General features: G+C 44.0%; 1 protein-coding gene across 1 annotated transcript in view; it reads right to left on the bottom strand.

Annotated features, from left to right (window-relative positions):
- GANAB (glucosidase II alpha subunit) overlaps positions 1-18,123 on the bottom strand; it is a gene marked incomplete in the record, with an annotated part of 1,503,123 nt that overhangs the window by 910,161 nt on the left and 574,839 nt on the right. The window contains 1 exon segment of the mRNA XM_044075375.1: positions 3,193-3,428. Coding sequence (XP_043931310.1) covers positions 3,193-3,428 — 236 coding nt within the window.

The raw sequence follows: 18,123 nt of genomic DNA, 5'->3' as shown, positions 1-18,123 counted from the left end.
AAGTATTTGTTGATGTGTAGGTTTAGTTGCGAGTTTGGAGAAGTGAGTAGGTCTGCTATGGACTTTATGAAATGCTGGGGGGCACTAGGTGAGAGGGAGTGGTCTTTGTTTGAGCCTGGGTTGAGCAAGGTAGAGTGCCAAAAATTTGTGACTTTGTATTTGTGTTGAAGCTGGAGATTGCAGTAGTATGATTTACATTTGTTGGCTGTTTTGGTTACTCTATTGCATAATGTTTTATAAACTGAGATTTTGTTGGGTTCAGTTTTGCTTCCAGTTGTTCCATGCTATGTCTCTGCTTCATGAGGTCAATGAGTTGGCTGTTAATGGGGTTTTTGTTTTCTTTACTCTGTTTGTACTGGAGCCAGACTATCATTTATTGCAACCTACTCCAAACTACCATACACATCACTGTACATCAACGAATTAAACTGGTTAGAATTAACAGCTTTAATACACACACCCAATTACAACACACAACCTATTTTATAGGCTCATTGCATGTCCACTTTTAGAAGACATAATGCATTACAAACCAAACCCCTCAGATCTCAAGATAAAAACCTCACTGAAATCTACAAACCTTCTAGAAAACCCAGGAAGGTCTCTATATTCACACTATTGCTAAATCTTAGAACACCCTCCCTCCCAACATTAGGCTTACTCCTAGCCTACCACTCTTTAAAGTCTTCCTAAAAGAACACAAATAAATTATGGTTATGCACAGGCAAAACCCCAGGCTAATACACAATATGCTCTCCTATACCTCCCTTCAATTACATTAACATGTCCACCATCATTAAGCACGGTCAGCACTAGAAAAATGCACCAATTTACTCCTATCTTTATACCTCCTTACGAACTAAACAGCACAAGTATTCTTCCAGTTCAAACATGATCATCACTGAGGCAGTGACACTATCATTAACAGTCGAGTCAAATTTACAATTTTGTGTAAAGTGCTATCACAGTTAAACTAGCAATGTACTCACTGTATACTTGCATATTGTAGTTTGCTTGCAAGTCTTGTAATTTTCTAAAATTGTGGAGCTTTTTTTCCCCCGGGCCTCTGCTGAAAACAGTCTTGTGACCCAGTCGGAATGTCAAATAAAATAATGAACATCTTGTCTCAGCAGAAGTAAAGAGAAATAAACATGTAATCTTAGTTTGCCCTATGATCCCTTGAGATAGCGCCAAGTCTGTAACACACTCATATTACCCAACTACAATTAAATTTCCTTTACTGACATTTCACTATTCCAATTCACCATTAAAGTCGGTATCAGTTTGCTTTTGCTTACAAAAGGACAAAAACTGTCTGCAGTTGTGAAAACCATTTAGCACCTAGGATATAAATTCTGCAAAAGCGCATCATACACTTCCTTCTCAGCTTTCGGTTTTCTACTATTCAGACCACATCATGCACTATAACCTTGAAGAAGCTCAGTGCTTTCCTCGGATTAGCAGATTGTAAGACAAATTTCTAATTTTGCAATTTTTATATATGAAGAGGCATTCCAGAATCACTACCTTGGCAAAACGCACATGAGAACACATTCATTCATCTTAAAACCCTCTTTCTTGACCGTCATTGCACTTGGCTTACGCATTTATTTAAAGAAATTTTTCTTTTTCTGTTGCGAGTGTAACAATAGCTTCAGGTTTATTAACAGTGCAAAAACAATGTTTTAGACCTGCACCATATTTTAGCACAAACTTAAATCCAGTAGCAGCATCTCTCCCACACTGCTTTAGGGCAATTACAGCAGCTGCCAAGATACTGGATTCGGCAGTTTCGTTTACACTTGGATACAATCTTTTGCTGAAGTTCCACATTCTATAGATGTCATATTACAAAAACACTCATTTTGACTTTCTAATTATAAACTTTCACTATTAAATAACCCCTCCCTGAAAATTAGGTGCCCGCCTTTAAATCCTGCATCTTTAAGAAGGGCTGAAAAAATGCCTTAAGACTACATGATTTTTTTTTTTTTAAATCCACGTGCTTTCTCCTAGATCTGACCTGGCAAATATCCAGAACTCATCCTGTTTTTAGACAGACCCTGTATTCACAACAGAGTGATGGCAACATTTTCTCTTGGCACTGCAGATCAAATCCTGCTTCGAAAACAATTAAATGGAAATGTGTCCTTTCAAGTTGGAGAAATAATCAGCCATTACAGAAGCAGAAGAATAAAACAGTTCATATTTTCACAGATTCATATGATGCTTATGTGGCAGTTTATGAGTTTGAGACACTATAGAGAAAAAAAGATATTTAAAATAATCCGGTTCTGTCATTAAATATACTGCCCACAAGACTCTTGCTCTTGTATTTCAAAAGAAAATTCCCTTGCAAATATGTTGACTAAATAGACTGCACATTGTCACTGGGCTTTCATTTTGCAACCATTTACAATAAAAAATGTTCTTGTATTATTACAAGATGTACTGTCTTTCCAAGAACAGGCTGGAGTCAAAGGTAAGGTGGCTATATGACTATTGCTGCTGCTATTCAACAAATTCACAATTTATTGTGCAATCCGAGTAGAAAGCTAATAGTACCATGTTAATTTTTTGCCACGATTAATTTGTGTATCATTTTCTCTCCCTTAAAAGGAAAAAAATATGTTTTGCATATGTGCCAAGTTTCCACACTAAAGGAAATTCTCCTTACATTTCTGGAGTACTCCACATATAATGAATATGAGAAATGAAAGAACAGCAATGTACAAAATAAGCAGACATAACTATACTGTAAAACTGCAGAAATAAAGACTTATCATTACTACAATCTCATCTGCTGTACTGACCAACCCTTCAATACTATCATAGAAAACACTCCACAGGTTTGCTGAAGCTCCAGGTTGCCAGTTTTCAAAACTCCCCCAGCTCCCCACAACTGCAAACAAGCAGTTTTATTTCAAGCAAGAAAAACTGCAAAAATGCTTTTCATTTCAAAACACAAATTATGGTGACAAGACTGTGCCGTTTCCCCCTTCCTGTGCATATACTGGACTCAAATTTAGCCTAGGAATGAACAGCCAGAATTAAAATGTAAAACATCATTTAACTTCTGCACTATAAACAACTCTCCAACACAAGTAACATCACTATCAAGGGCTTCTTCCAGCTCCACTTAAAACTGCCACCACAGATGAAAAAGTGTTCAAAACTGTAAGTAGGAATTACCTTGCGCTTCTTGTTAGCAAGATTCTGAAGCATCCCCTTGGGGTTGGGAAACTTGTTGGGATCCCATGTAAAGTATCTCTTTCCATCTGCATGCTCAATGTCAAGCCAGATAACATCATAGGGTATGTCACGCTCGTCAAAACCAGCATCTACATTACGGACATCTTCCTCATCATTGTAGTTCCAACGACACTGGTGATATCCCAGAGAAAACAGTGGAGGAAGTGCCTGTGTCCCTAAGAAAATAAGGGAAAGCAAATAAAACTGCAATTATTTAATGCCTCAGTGTATAAAGGGTTTTTTAGACTACTACTTTAATGACTTTAGCCCTGCAAGCAATTATCCAGAGATGGCTTAGAACCAACACTCATGAAAAACGGACCATGAAGCCCACTGTCAACACTGTAGCTGGCTAAAAAAGGATATGTTTATAAACCCTCCACAGTTCTCAACTTACAAAGAGTTCCTGCAAGAGCATGTCTTCAAGACTAAATACCAAACCCTCTCCATTGCACAAAATGCAAATATTCAAGAATTTGCCATTGCAGGCACATAAGATCTTCTCATATCCTAAGTATTCAGGTCTTCTTCAACAAGACACTTCTTGCAAAGGTTCAGTTAGACCAGAATTACAATTAGTGCACAGAAAAAAAAAGTCAATGGTGGCAGGTAATGAAGCATAGAAGCAAAATATGCAAAAACACCCTACAGGACCAGTACTGGAAAAGAAAGCTCTGCTCCTGCAGGGCTAGAATTAAAGTCTAAGCCACACCATTTTTCTTTCTCTTAATTTTTATTGATAGGCAATTAAGCTACTGGTTCTTTCTTGGGTACCATAAATATCAGTTATGTTAACTGTAAGGAATCTGCCATTCACCTGAGCTGATCTGAGAAAGACAGGCTTGACAGCAGTCAAATTAAAAAGCATAGGGCACAAATGGCTGAACATATCTGGTACTATACAACTCTCACCACACAAAGGTGTCAGATGGCAGGGGCAGCAGGACCCTTATATTGTTGGAACATTCCTCACAAAAACTTGGGTACATAAGCATGAATCTTCCCCACTGTTCTCAAAACACAAATACCATACTTGATGACCTCAGTCTCCCCAGTGACAGCAAGGAGATGCAAATGGGCCATTGTTCATGAGCATGATGGAATCCACATTGTTCTTTGTAATAGACAACCTACTCAACAAGGTCTTCTTTCCAATACTCTAATAAGGCTTCCTCAAGGAGGCCAAGCGTAATCCACTTATAAATGGGAAAGTACAGTTTTGTACCTACCATAAATGTAGATGTCCAATAGATATGCAACTGCAGTCCTGACATATGGGTTGTCCTGCCTCAGGCAGCCCTTCGGTCGGCCGGATTCCAAAGTCTGGGTCCGGCGTCGGCTGATGTCGCCTCCTCCCCGACATCAGAGCGGCTGGAGTATAAAGGCATCCGCCGACACCATCTTCTTCAGTGTTTCTTGCCCCAGATGCCAGGTGCCCTCCAAGGAAGGCTAAATTTTGTGAATGGATAAACAAAAATTTCCAGACATGTACAACAGTAATAAACAGATACACCATAAAGTACAGTTTTGTACCTACCATAAATGTAGATGTCCGAACTGGATAGCATCTGCAGTCATAACAACTGGGCTGTCCTGTCGTCAGGCAGCCCTTTGGTCGGCCGGATTCCAAAGTCCGGGTCCGGCTTCGGCTGATGTCGCACTTCACCCGACGTCATCTCTGCTGGTCTTCGGGTATAAAGGCATCAGCCGACGCCATTTTCCTCAGTGTTTCTTGCCCCAGATGCCAGTTGCCCTCTTGGAAGGCTAAATTTTTGGTAAATGCCAATGTTCCCAAAAAGATAGAAGGCAAACACAAAAAATAAGCATGTATGTACATATATACAAACAAATACACCATAAGAGACTCCCCCCACCAGCTAGCTATTAGGAGGGTAAATGGCCTAGGAGTACCACAGAGGGGAAGGAGGGAGGGTAATCCTGACTGCAGATGCTATCCAGTTCGGACATCTACATTTATGGTAGGTACAAAACTGTACTATGTCCTTCATGGATGCATCTGCAGTCATAACAACTGGGTAGAATACCATAGCCAACTAGGGGAGGAGGAAGAATAGATTATGGTGTGGTTAGGATCCCTTGCAGTACAGCAGTGGCAAACCCTGCTCGGGATCTGGAATACAGAGGTAAATTATAATGCTTGGCAAATGTATGCACGGAGGTCCAAGTAGCCGCCTCAATAATGTCCTTGGTTGCCACTCCTCGTAAGAAGGCTGTGGTAGTGGCTGTTGCCCTTGTAGAGTGAGGCCTTATGTTCTGTGGAATTGGTTTTCCATGGAAGGAGTAACAGAATCGTATGCAATTTCCTATCCATTTGGAGATTGTCTGTTTGGAAATAGCTTTTCCTTCCCTTCCTGTTGCATAGCTACAAAAAGCTGGTCAGTTTTTCTGTTGCTTTTTGTTCTGTCCAGGTAGTAGCGTAGCTGTCTATGTACATCCAAGGTATGCAGCAGTCTTTCCCTCTGTTTTGTGGGTTGGGAAGAAGGTAGGTAGGTGGATTGCCTGGTTTAAAGACACTCTGGATACCACCTTAGGCATAAATGTAGGATTAGTCCTCATGGACACTATCTTGGTGGAATATTAGGAAGGGTTGTACTGCCATTAGGGCCTGAAGTTCAGAAACCCTCCTTGCTGAGGTTATTGCCAGTAGGAAAGCAGTTTTCCATGATAGATGCTGTAGGTCTGCTGTTGCTGCTGGTTCAAAAGGTGCAGTGTCAACTTTTCTAGCACAAAGTTCAAATCCCAAGCTGGCAATGGTGGTTTCCTAGGAGGTTTTACATTCTTGATCCCTCTGAGGAACTGCCTGAGTAGAGGATGTGAAAAGACAGGTGGATCAAAGCTGTATTCTGCTGAAATAGCTGATGCATGTATCTTGGAGGAATAGGACAGGCCTGTATGTAGAAGCTCTGCCAAATACTCCAGAATGTTAGCAATATCTATATTCGACACATCTTTTCCTCTTTCAGCACTCCAAATGACAAACCTTTTCCATTTTCCTGCATAGTTCCTTCTTGTTGAAGGTCTGCGGGCTTCAAGGATAATGTCTTTAACCCTTTGGGAAAGTTCTGGAGTAGTTGCTACTATGTGATGTTCCATGTAGTCAGTTGCAACGTTTTTAGGTTTGGATGCATGATGCTGTAGTTGTTCTGAGTTAACATCAAAGGCATCAGGGGTATTGACCACATTGTGTCCCGAGACATGCTCCTCAGCAATGGGTACCAGTGTTGTCTTGGCCAATTCGGAGCCATCAGGATTATCCTTGGGCGTTCCTCCTTGATTTTTAGTAATACCTTGTGTATCAAGGGAAGAGGTGGGAATGCATATGCTGTCAGACCTTTCCAGCTGAAGGAGAGCAAATCCACTTTCCATGCAAGTGGGTGGAATGTCCTCGTGCAGAATTTTTTGAGCTGGTGATTGAGAGGGGAAGCGAATAGATCTATCTGTGGCATTCCCCATTTCTTTGAGATGGTCTTGAAAATGTCCGGGTGTAGCATCCATTCGTGAGCACCCGAGGTGGTTCTGCTTAACATGTCTGCTAGAGTATTCTCCTTTCCCGGTACAAATATTGCCTGTAACTGGATGTTGTAGCTGAGTGCCAGGTTCCAAAGGTCCAAAGCCATTCTGCATAGGGGGTATGAATGAGTGCCTCCCTGTTTGTTGATGTACCACATGACTGTGGTGTTCTGTCCTTATCATCAAATGGCCTTCTTTGAGAAATGGTCTGAATTTTTGGATTGCCAGTTTTACTGCCAGCATTTCTTTTAGGTTGATGTGCAGGTGAAGCTGGTCCTGCGTCCACAATCCTTGTACGCATTTGTCCAGCATGTGAGCCCCCCATCCTAGGTCTGAGGCGTCTGTTGTGATGGTTTGGCTTGCTTGATAGTTGTGAAAGGGTAGGCCTGGGTTTGACTGGCATGCTTGAGCCCACCATAGGAACTCCTGCTTTAGGCATGGGATTAGTGGAATTTCTGCTTCTAGGCTGTGCCTGTGTTGGGACCATAAATTCTTTAGGTACCACTGTAGTTTTCTCATATGCAGTCTGGCATGTGGAACCAAGATTATGCATGATGCCATGAAGCCCAAGGCTTGCAGAACTTTTCTTGCTGTTAGCTTGTTCTGTCTTGTTAGTGCCAAGAAGTAAAGAGGGAGTTCTTTTTGTTTTTCTGCAGTTAGGAATGCCATTTGTTTTACTGTGTCCAATTCCGCGCCCAAGAATGTCCTTGTTTGGGATGGTATCAGCCTTGACTTTTGTAAATTGACTGTGTATCCCAGTGCTTGTAGCAAGTAAATGACCCTTTGTAAATCTGTTGTCAGCTTGCTTTTGTTGTCCCCTTGTAGCAGGCAGTCGTCCAGGTATGGATAAATTTGGATTCCCTGTAGTCTGCAGTGGGCGATTACTGATGCCAGGCATTTTGTGAATACTCTGGGCGCAGTTGATAAGCCAAAGGGCAATGCTGAGAATTGATAGTGCTCTGATCCTGCAAGAAATCTGACGTATCTTCTGCAAATTGGTCGAATGGGGACGTGCAGGTATGCCTCCTTGAGATCTAGAGTTACCAGCCAACACTCCTTGCCCAGCATGGGAAGAAGTTGCTGTAGGGTCAGCATTTTGAATTTTGGGACAATGATGTATGTATTTAAGGTGGACAGGTCGAGAATAGGTCGCCAACATTTTTCCTTTCTTGGAACTAGGAATAGTCTGGAGTAGAATCCTTTGCCTTGTTCTGTTATTGGTACTCTTTCCACAGCTCTCATCTTTGTTAATTGCATTATCTGCTGTAGAGCTTCTGTTTTTGATTTGGAGGCAGGTTTGGCATTCCTCTTTTGACTGGTAAAGTGTGGAAGTGGAACCGTAACCTTGGTCTATGGTTTGCAAAATCCACTTGTCTTTTGTGATATAGTGCCAGTTCTTGAAAATAAGGTTAATTTTCCGCCTAATGGTGCTGCTATTTGTTCCCTGGTAGGCGGAGTTAGAATCAAGTCACTGTGATTGTGCTGTTGTAGTGGTAGTGGCTGTGTCTGTGCCTCTGTTATTACCTTGCCACTGTCGTCCTCTGTAGGCACCCCCTCTGGATTGATTTCTGCCTCTGGAACGCCTATTCCTGCCCCTTTGGGATCTTGTGGAGTCAGGAAAGGACCAATTTTTGGCAGGCCAGTTCCTGCTAAACCTTGGGGGCTGAACCTGCAAGAAATCTTTAACCTTTGGACAGATTTTGCCTTTTCTTCCATTTTCTTCATTACCTGCTGGGCAGGTGTACCAAACAAACTGGCCTTATCCATAGGAGCATCTAATAACTTAGCTTTAACATGATCCGGTAAGACCTGTTCCTTCAGCCATGCATGTCTTCTTATCACTGTGCCAGTCATGGCTGATCTAAATGAAGCCTCCAGTGCATCATAGCCACATTTTAAGGAATGGTTACTAACCTGTTGTATGTTATTTACCATTTCTAATACATATTTTTTATCTATAGAGTCATCAGAGGATAGCTTTTTAGTTAACTGATCAAGCATAAACTCTTGGTATTGTATCATGTGAAACTGACAGTTTAAAGCTCTAGATGAGAGAGTAGCTGAGGTGTAAACTTTTTTGCCCCATCTGTCTAAAGACCTGGCTTCCCTTTCAGAAGGAATAGGGTTTTTTGCTGTGGTCGAGGCTACTGCCTTAGGCCCCTGGGATATAGTTTCGGGGTCTGCAAGTGGGGCCTTGTACAGGTGATGATGAGTGTCTGGCACCCTGTAAAATCTATCTGGTTTGGCAGGGGCTGGAGGTAAGGAATCTGGTGCAGTGCAGACATCATTAAATGCATCGTCCACAACAGAGAGGACAGGAGGTATAGCTAAGGGCCTGTGTTGTGGAAGGTGCAGAAAAGTCCTAAGTCTTTTTCTGGAATCTGAGAAATCCTGTTCCTGCCATTGGAATTGTTCTCGCATAGCATGTAAGGTTTCCCCAAAGGAGAATTCTTCTGGTGGAGAAGCAGCTGGAATGGATTCTTCAGCATCTGAGTCTTCATAATTGGAGAAAGGAGCCTCTGGCTGGTCTGTAATATCTGAGTCATCCGCAGAATCATCAGAGGACACAGGCTCGGGGGGGCTCTGCTCTAGGTCTCTTTTCTGGGGGCTGAGAGGCCCTGGCTGGGTGAGATTGAGATCCCCTAATTAAGGATATTAAATCTTCTGCCAGAGTAAGCATTTGTGAACTAGAAGTGGGCCTGGTTGAGGGGGGTTTAACAGGCACTGATTTAGTAGATTTGGCTGCTTTAGCCCTGGCAAAGGCCTTAATAGACATGGCTGCAGGAGGCCTAGCAGCACCACGTGCTGGGGTAGAGACATCCAAAGGGATGGTGCCTGATAAGTCACTAGTAACCACTGTTGTAGGTAAAATTTCTGAGGCCGATTCAAGTAAGGTAGCAGGAACCTCAGTAGTAGTCATTGATTCAGCTGTACTTTGATCAGTTTTCTCGGTTTCGGCCGAAACCGAGACACTCGCGATTTGCTTAACCATGGTTTCAGCCGAAACCGCGGACCGCGAGTGTCGGTCTTTTTCTTTGCGTTTTTTAACAATTTGGGTGGTCGGAGGATCCGACGGCATAATATACGCAAAATCTGAGCCGAAAAACTGTTCAGCAAACTCCGACCGACGCCTAAGCGTTCGTCGGTTGAATGAAGCACAGGCCGAACAGGCTGCTACGTCGTGGTCTGGGCCTAAACAAGGCAAACAGTAAGAGTGGAAATCTTTATGAGGTATTTGTTTCCCACAAGTTAAACAGTTATTGACTTTTTCTGACATCGGCTGAGGCAAGAAAGAGTCCCAAACGGGGTACTTAGCTTTTAGAAGTCTTCGAAGTAGTATTCGGTAGTAGTAATCTCTGGATCTGACCGACCGGCACTTGCGAACAGCTTCTGCTTCGGGCGCCACGCGGCAAGAAAGACTGGGGGAAAATGGCGTCGGCTGATGCCTTTATACCCGAAGACCAGCAGAGATGACGTCGGGTGAAGTGCGACATCAGCCGAAGCCGGACCCGGACTTTGGAATCCGGCCGACCGAAGGGCTGCCTGACGACAGGACAACCCAGTTGTTATGACTGCAGATGCATCCATGAAGGACATCAGATATCCCCAGCTAAATAGGAGAGGGGGAAAGGACCCAAGGGGAAAAAAACAGAGGGGTAGGAGGGAGGGAAAACCTGACTGCAGTTGCATATCTATCGGACATCTACATTTATGGTAGGTACAAAACTGTACTATGTCCTTCAAGAATGCAACTGCAGTCCTGACATATGGGTTGAATACCATAGCCAAGCTGGGGGTGGTAGGATCTAAGCAAGGGATGGTGTAGCTAAAAGACCCTGCAGGACTGCAGAAGCAAAGCCTGCTCGGGATCTGGAGTATAAAGGCAGGTTGTAGTGTCTGGTAAATGTATGCACGGAGCTCCATGTAGCAGCCTCTAGAATGTCCTTTGTAGCCACTCCTCTTAGAAAGGCTGTGGATGTGGCTATAACTCTGGTTGAGTGTGGTCTTATATTGGCTGGCACACCCTTTCCATGGAAGGAGTAACAGAATCTGATGCAGTGTCCAATCCATTTTGAAATTGTTTGTTTGGAGACTGCCTTTCCTTGCACTCCGGCAGCATAGGCTACAAATAGTTGGTCAGACTTCCTGGTGGTCTTTGTTCTGTCCAAGTAGTAGCGTAATTGTCTGTGTATGTCTAAAGTATGCAGCAGACTTTCCCCTTTAGTTTGAGGATTGTGAAAGAAAGTAGGCAGGTGAATTGCTTGATTTAGAGACACCCTGGATATCACTTTTGGCATTAATGAAGGATTGGTCCTTAGAGAAACTCTGTCCTGATGGAAAATGAGAAAGGGAGGTACTGACATGAGGGCCTGTATCTCCGAGACTCTTCTTGCTGAGGTAACTGCCAACAGGAAGACCGTTTTCCAGGAGAGGAATTGCATTTCTGAAGATGCTGCTGGTTCAAAAGGAGGAAGAGTTAATTTTTCAAAGACGTAGTTGAGGTCCCATGCAGGAACTAGTGGTTTTCTGGGAGGTTTGATATTCTTTATCCCTCTTAGAAACTGTCTTAGCAAGGGATGCGAAAACACAGGTGGGTCACAGTTGTAGTTTGCTGAGATTGCTGAAGCGTGGATTTTAATGGAAGAATATGAGAGGCCATTATGAAACATTTCTGCCAAGTATTCTAATATTTGAGGTATGCTCATCACTGATGCATCCTGTCCCTTTTTGGCATTCCAGATGATGAATCTCTTCCACTTGGCCGAATAGGTTTTTCTGGTGGAAGGTCTGTGTGCTTCCAGTAAGATCTCCTGAACTTTTTCTGAGAGGGGGACATGGGACAAAGTCATGGAACCCTCCAAGCTGTCAGATGCAATGTTTGCAGGTTTTGATGAACAGTCCTGTAATTGTGTTGAGTTAGGAGCAGAGGCCATTGGGGCAAGGGCCACGGTTTGGTGCAAGTTATGCTCAGTAGCAAGGGATACCAATGCTGCCTCGGCCACTCTGGAGCTATCAGTATTCCTTTTGGTTGCTCTGCTTTGATCTTCAGTAACACCTTGGTCAGTAATGGTAGAGGAGGGAATGCATAGATTTTTAGGGTATTCCAGCTGAAGGAGAGAGCATCTGTTCTCCAGGCTAGAGGATGGTGTGTCCTTGAGCAGAACCTGTCCAGGTGGTGATTGAGATGAGAAGCAAATAGATCTATGTCCGGTCTTCCCCATGCAGTTATTTGTGAAAAAATGTGAGGCTGCAGCATCCATTTGTGTGGATCCACGAAATTTCTGCTCAACCTGTCCGCCAGTATATTGTCCTTGCCCGGAACAAACTGGGATTGCAAATGGATGTTCAGTTTCAGGGATTTTTCCCAAAGAGCCATTGTTAGTCTGCAGAGGGGATACGAGTGAGTGCCTCCTTGTTTGTTTATATACCACATGACAGTGGTGTTGTCTGTCCTTATTAGCAGATGGCCTTGTTGAAGAGATTTTCCAAAGGCTTCTATTGCATGCATCACTGCCAACATCTCTTTCTGATTTATGTGCAGAGGCATTTCCGTGGGAGTCCACTGACCTTGAATGCATCTGTCCTCCATGTGTGCCCCCCATATCCAGGATCTGAGGCGTCTGTTGTAATGGTTTGACTTGCTTGAACTTTGTTGAAGGGCATGCCTTGGTTTAAATGGCTTGCTTGAGCCCACCACAAAAATTCCCTTTGCAGGCATGGAATTGGTGGTATTACATCTTCTAGGTTGTGGCTGTGCTGAGACCATAAGCTTTTTAGATACCATTGTAGCTTTCTCATGTGTAGTCTTGCCAGAGGGATCAGAAGGATGCAAGATGCCATGGAACCCAGGGCCTGCAGGATCTTCCTTGCGGTCAGCTGGGTAAGTTTTGCTAGGCTTTTGAAGTAATCTGGTAAATGCTGTTGTTTCTCCTCTGTGAGGAAAGCCATTTGTGAGTGTGTGTCCAGTTTTACTCCTTGAAAAATAATCTTTTGGGATGGTAATAGTCTTGATTCTTGAATGGTGACTGTCTATCCCAAAGCCTGTAGCAACTGAATGACATAGTCCAAGTTTTTTATCAATGTTTGTTTGCTGTCTGCTTGTATGAGGCAGTTGTCCAGGTAAGGGTATATTTGAATCCCCTGGAGTCTGCAATATGCAACTACTGATGCCAGGCATTTCGTGAATACTCTGGGCGCAGTAGATAAGCCAAACGGCAATGCTGAGAATTGATAATGCTCTGTTCCTGCAAGAAATCTGAGGTATCTTCTGCAGCTTTGCCTGATTGGGACATGCAGGTATGCCTCCTTGAGGTCCAGAGTAACCAGCAAAGACCCTTTGCCCAGCATGGGAAGGAGTTGCTGTAACATCAGCATTTTGAATTTTGGCACAATGAGAAAGGGGTTTAGAACAGACAAGTCCAGTATAGGCCTCCATTGCTTTTCTTTTCTTGGAACAAGGAACAGTCTTGAATAGAATCCCTGGCCTTGTTCCTGAGGAGGAACTTTTTCTATAGCTTTTATTTGTAACAGCTTTGCAACTTGTAAGAGAGCCACTGCCCTTTGATTTTGTGGCAGGTTTGGCATGCCTTGTCTCGTTGGTAAGGTGTGGAAGTGGAACCTGTAACCTCTGTCTATTATGTCCAGAATCCATTTGTCCTTGGTTAAAATGTGCCAATTCTTTGAGAATAAGGATAATTTTCTGCCTAGAGGTGCTTCTCTTTGAGCCTTGGTAGGCGGAGTGATAGTCAAGTCATTGTGATTGTCCCTGTGGTGCAGGTGAACTCCCTGCGCCACTTCTTTGATTTGGTGGTTGCCACTGGCGGCCCCTGTAGGAGCCTCGGTATTGCCCTCTACCTCGAGCACACCTGTTCTTTCCCCTTTGAAACTTGTCTGAGTCTGGAAAGGACCAGTTCTTAGAAGGCCAATTCCTGCTGAATCTGGGAGGCTGAACCTGGAGGAAATCCTTGACAGTCTGCACTGATTTTGCCTTTTCCTCAATAGACTTCAACACATCCTGTGCATTAGCACCAAAAAGCTTCTGTTTTTCCAGAGGTGCATCCAGGAGCTTAACTTTAACATGGTCTGGTAGTGGCTGTTCTTTCAACCAAGCATGTCTACGTATAACGGCCCCTGTCATGGCTGCCCTACATGAAGCTTCCAATGCATCATAACCACACTGAAGAAAATGATTGCTAACCTGCTGAGTGTTATGAACCAAATCCTGCAATGCCTTTCTATCTATAGGCTCAGGAGAGGCTAACTTTTTCTGCAAATCATCCATTAAGTAATCCTGGTACTGAAACATATGAAAAAGGCAGTTGAGTGACCTCATGGCAAGGGTGGAAGAGGTATAAACTTTTTTGCCCCATCTCTCCAGGGACCTAGCTTCCCTGTCAGTGGGCAGAGGGTTTTTGGCTGAGGAAGAAGCCACTGCCTTGGGGACCTGTGAAATAGTCTCTAAATCCACAGAGTGAGCCTTAAAGAGATGCTTATGGGTTTCTGGGACCCTGTAATATCGGTCAGGTTTGACAGGAGCAGGAGGGAGAGAATCAGGCGAAGCACTAGAGTCCGAGTATACATCATCAAGGACATCCAACACTGGAGGAATAGCTAAAGGTCTGTGTTGGGGTAGCTTGAGGAAGGTATGTAGCCTTTTCCTGGAGTCAGAGAATTCCTGACCCTGCCACTGAAAATGTTCTCTCATGGAGTGGAGAACTTCACCAAAAGAAATATCCTCTGGAGGGGAGGCAGAGGGAATTGAATCCTCAGCATCCGAGTCCTCATAGGCCTGGAAGGATTCTTCCTGGGTATCTGAGTGCTCTGAATCCCCAGAGGCTTCATCTGAAGAGAGGGTGTCTGTCTGCTCAGTTCTAGGCCTTTTATCTGCAGGCGGCTGAGAACCTCTGTCTGGGTGCGGCTAAGAACCCCTGATAAGAGAGATTAAATCTGCAGCAAGAGTCATGATCTGTCTATCAGAAGAGGGGCCCTGAGCAGTAGGCTTAGGATGGGCCTTGGCCTGGCTGGCAGCCTTAGCATGTGCAAAGGCCTTGATGGACATGGATACCAGAGGCCTAGCTGCCCCACGTGCAGGGGTAACCTTGTCCACAGGAATGGTGTCGGGTAAATCCAGAGCTTCGGTTTCTGGAGGAAAATCAACAACCGGCACCGGTGAAATCTCAGGGATCAAAGAACGCGTTAAAGCGGTGTCGTCAGTCTGGGGCAGTAGAATTACCACTTCCGAAGGGACCGAATCACTCTGAGGGCTTAGGTGTGGTATCGGTGGAAGACGCGGGCCGAGGATGTCCCGGTCCTTGCGTTTTTTGGTAGATTGTGTTGTCGGTTGTTCCGACGGCATGATATAAGCGAAAGATTTGCCAAAAAAGTCTTCGGCAAATTCTGCCCGGCGCCTGAGTGTGTGCTTATTAAAGCAAGCACAGGCAGCACAGGCCGAGACGTCGTGGTCTGGGCCCAGGCAAGGGAGGCAGTAAGAATGGAAGTCCTTATGAAGTATTTGTTTATCACAAGACAAACAATTATTAACTTTTTCAATTTTTTCTGACATCGGCTGAGGCAAGAAAAAATGTTCCCCAACGGGGTACTTAGCTTTTAGATGACTTCGGTAAATGAAAACACAGGAGCTGACTGACCGGCACTTGCGAACTGCTTCTGCTTCGGGCACCGCGCAGCAAGAAAGACTGAAGAAGATGGCATCGGCGGATGCCTTTATACTCCCGCCGCTCTGACGTCGGGGAGGAGGCGACATCAGCCGATGCCGGACCCAGACTTTGGAATCCGGCCGACCGAAGGGCTGCCTGAGGCAGGACAACCCATATGTCAGGACTGCAGTTGCATTCTTGAAGGACATCACGCCTTCTCCCTTTTTGAAAAATGAAAATAACTGCCACTGCTTCCCAGTCCAGAGTACCGTCCCAAGTTTTCTAACCACAGAACGTTAAACAGGCAAGGCATCTTGAGCATTTCAGTTTGAATCTCATCCATTCCCACAACAGTCATCGAGAAAGTTTAATTGTCAGTAACCTCATTAACAGAAGTGGACCAAACCTCTGCACTAGCTGCTAAATGCTGCTTACCTAGAGAAAGGTATTCTCAAAGGGTTCACAGGTTCCAGAGTTCGTTCACCATCTTGATATCTGCATTCAAGGTCAGAATTTTTCTACTGTTACTGAGAACGTTGGAAATAACCAACTGCTTACCCCCCCCCCCCAAGTCATATTCCAAGGCCCCAAACTCTCACACTCTCACCTACAACTTTCCTCAAGGACTATGAAGACTCCTGCTATCCTCACTTGTCACTACTGTATGTAAGACCAGGAGATCCCCATGCTGGTACTGTGAACAAGGTCTCTTAATTTAACCTCACTATCTCACTGACTGTGTCCACAAGCAGGTCCTTCAGGTTAATTGCAATGACAAATAGTGACCATCTTTCCACCAAAGTTCCACGATACCACCTCAACAACTGAGGTATTTTAAAGAGAGTCTCACCTCAAAAACCACATCCCTCACTAACATAACACAAAAGTTTTTAAACAGGTAAAACGTATCCCATGCAGAAACAGCTATAAGTTAAGCTCCTCGGGTCTGTCCAATTAATATTGGAACCATTTGGTCCAAAGATCTGGTGATCACCTGGCATATTCAGTGGCTCTCATGACCACAGTGTATGAAATATTGAGTCTTAGGTCTGACTCAATGTTGCTCACTGACCTTTAAGCAAAGATGCTGTTGTACTAAACATACTTAACAGAAGCCTTGTGTTTGAATACAGCATGTATAAGATGTGTGTGATAAAAGTTACCACTTCCAAAATCAGATGTAATGATTCTCCCAGAAAAGCCTAAACTGCTCTTTGCAGACTTCTACTATTGATTATTCATGATATCAGAGGAATGAACCTGTGCACCTGGAAAAAAGCAGTTTTGGTGGCAATACCTAAAGGAAAAGTCCCACAGGCCTAGGTTTGTGCAGGTCTACAGTCACATTGCGACTATAAAACCTTCACTATGATTACAGCCAAGAGTAGCTAACAAAAGTACAGTTGTGTACACTTACCATAAATGTAGATATTAGAGTGCATTCACTGTTGCAGTCATCACATTTGGGTTATTTGCCTGCAGGTAGCCTTCAGCTGGCCTGAATACCAGAGTCTTCAGATTTCTGCGTCGGATGCTTTCACCTCTTCCATGACATCAGGTCGTCGGGTATATAAAACATGCAGCCGATGCCATTACATCAGTTTTTCTTGTCCCAGATGTCAGGTGCCCCCACAATAGGAAGCAATTATATGGTATGGTACACCCCCAGCAAAAAGCAAATACACATGAAATAATATATGCCAAACAAGAATGAAAGGTAGAGCCAAGAGAGGTCAGGGGGCTGGAGGGAGGGTAACCAGAACTGCAACAGTGAATACACTCGAACATCTACATTTATGGTAAGTGTACACAACTGTACTATGTTCTTTATGTTTCACTGTTGCAGTCATCACATTTGGGTTGATTCCCAAAGCTAAGGAAGGGTGGAGGTAGGTAAGAGGAGAAAGCTATTACATGATAGAGCAAAATCCCAAAAAGGGAAGGCATCTTTGATCAGTACTAGCAAGAAACTACGATCCCTCATAAAATCATCCAAGGCCAACTTTGAGAAAAAAATTGCCATAGATTCAAAAGACAATCATAAGGCCTTCTTCAGCTATGTCAGAAACCTGGGTGGAAACTCCCAGATATGCTCAGAATTAGTCCAAAATTATACAAAAATCACTGAACCCACAGACATTGCCAACATACTGGCAGACAGGTTCAGCGCAAACTTCACCCCCCTCTCCCCCCCAAAAGGAGAGATAACTATCCCAACAGAGTGTAGCCTCCCAGACATCTGAAATGCACAGGTGAAAGCTGCTCTCTCTAAAGCTAAAAACACAGCATCAATGGAACCGGATGGTGTTCCTGGCTGTGTGCTACATGAACTCAAAGAACTAAACCCGCACATAAGGCAGCTGTTTAATCTTAGCCTTACCACAGGACATGTGCCCAAGGCGTGGCATACGGCAACTGTGGTCCCACTCCACAAAGGCGGTGCCTCTATGGACCTTGGTAATTACCGCCCCATAAGCTTAACAAGCCTGGTCTGCAAAGCTGTCTGCAAAGCTATGGAGAGGATCATAATGGAACTCAAACAAGGACATAGGGGACTTGCAGACCTTGGACCCAACCCAGTTTGGCTTTGTCAAGGGCAGATCTTGCCTTTTGAACTTGGTCGACTTCTTCGAAACAGTTACCAAGGCCATTGATGAGGGAAAGGCAGTCCATACAGCCTACC

Source organism: Protopterus annectens, chromosome 6.part1 (assembly GCF_019279795.1).
Source record: "Protopterus annectens isolate FY-2018-M chromosome 6.part1, PAN1.0, whole genome shotgun sequence".
In the NCBI taxonomy this organism is placed as follows: Eukaryota; Metazoa; Chordata; order Ceratodontiformes; family Protopteridae; genus Protopterus; species Protopterus annectens.
The sequence above is the reverse complement of the archived record's forward strand: the minus strand, read 5'-3'. Positions and strand labels throughout refer to the sequence as shown.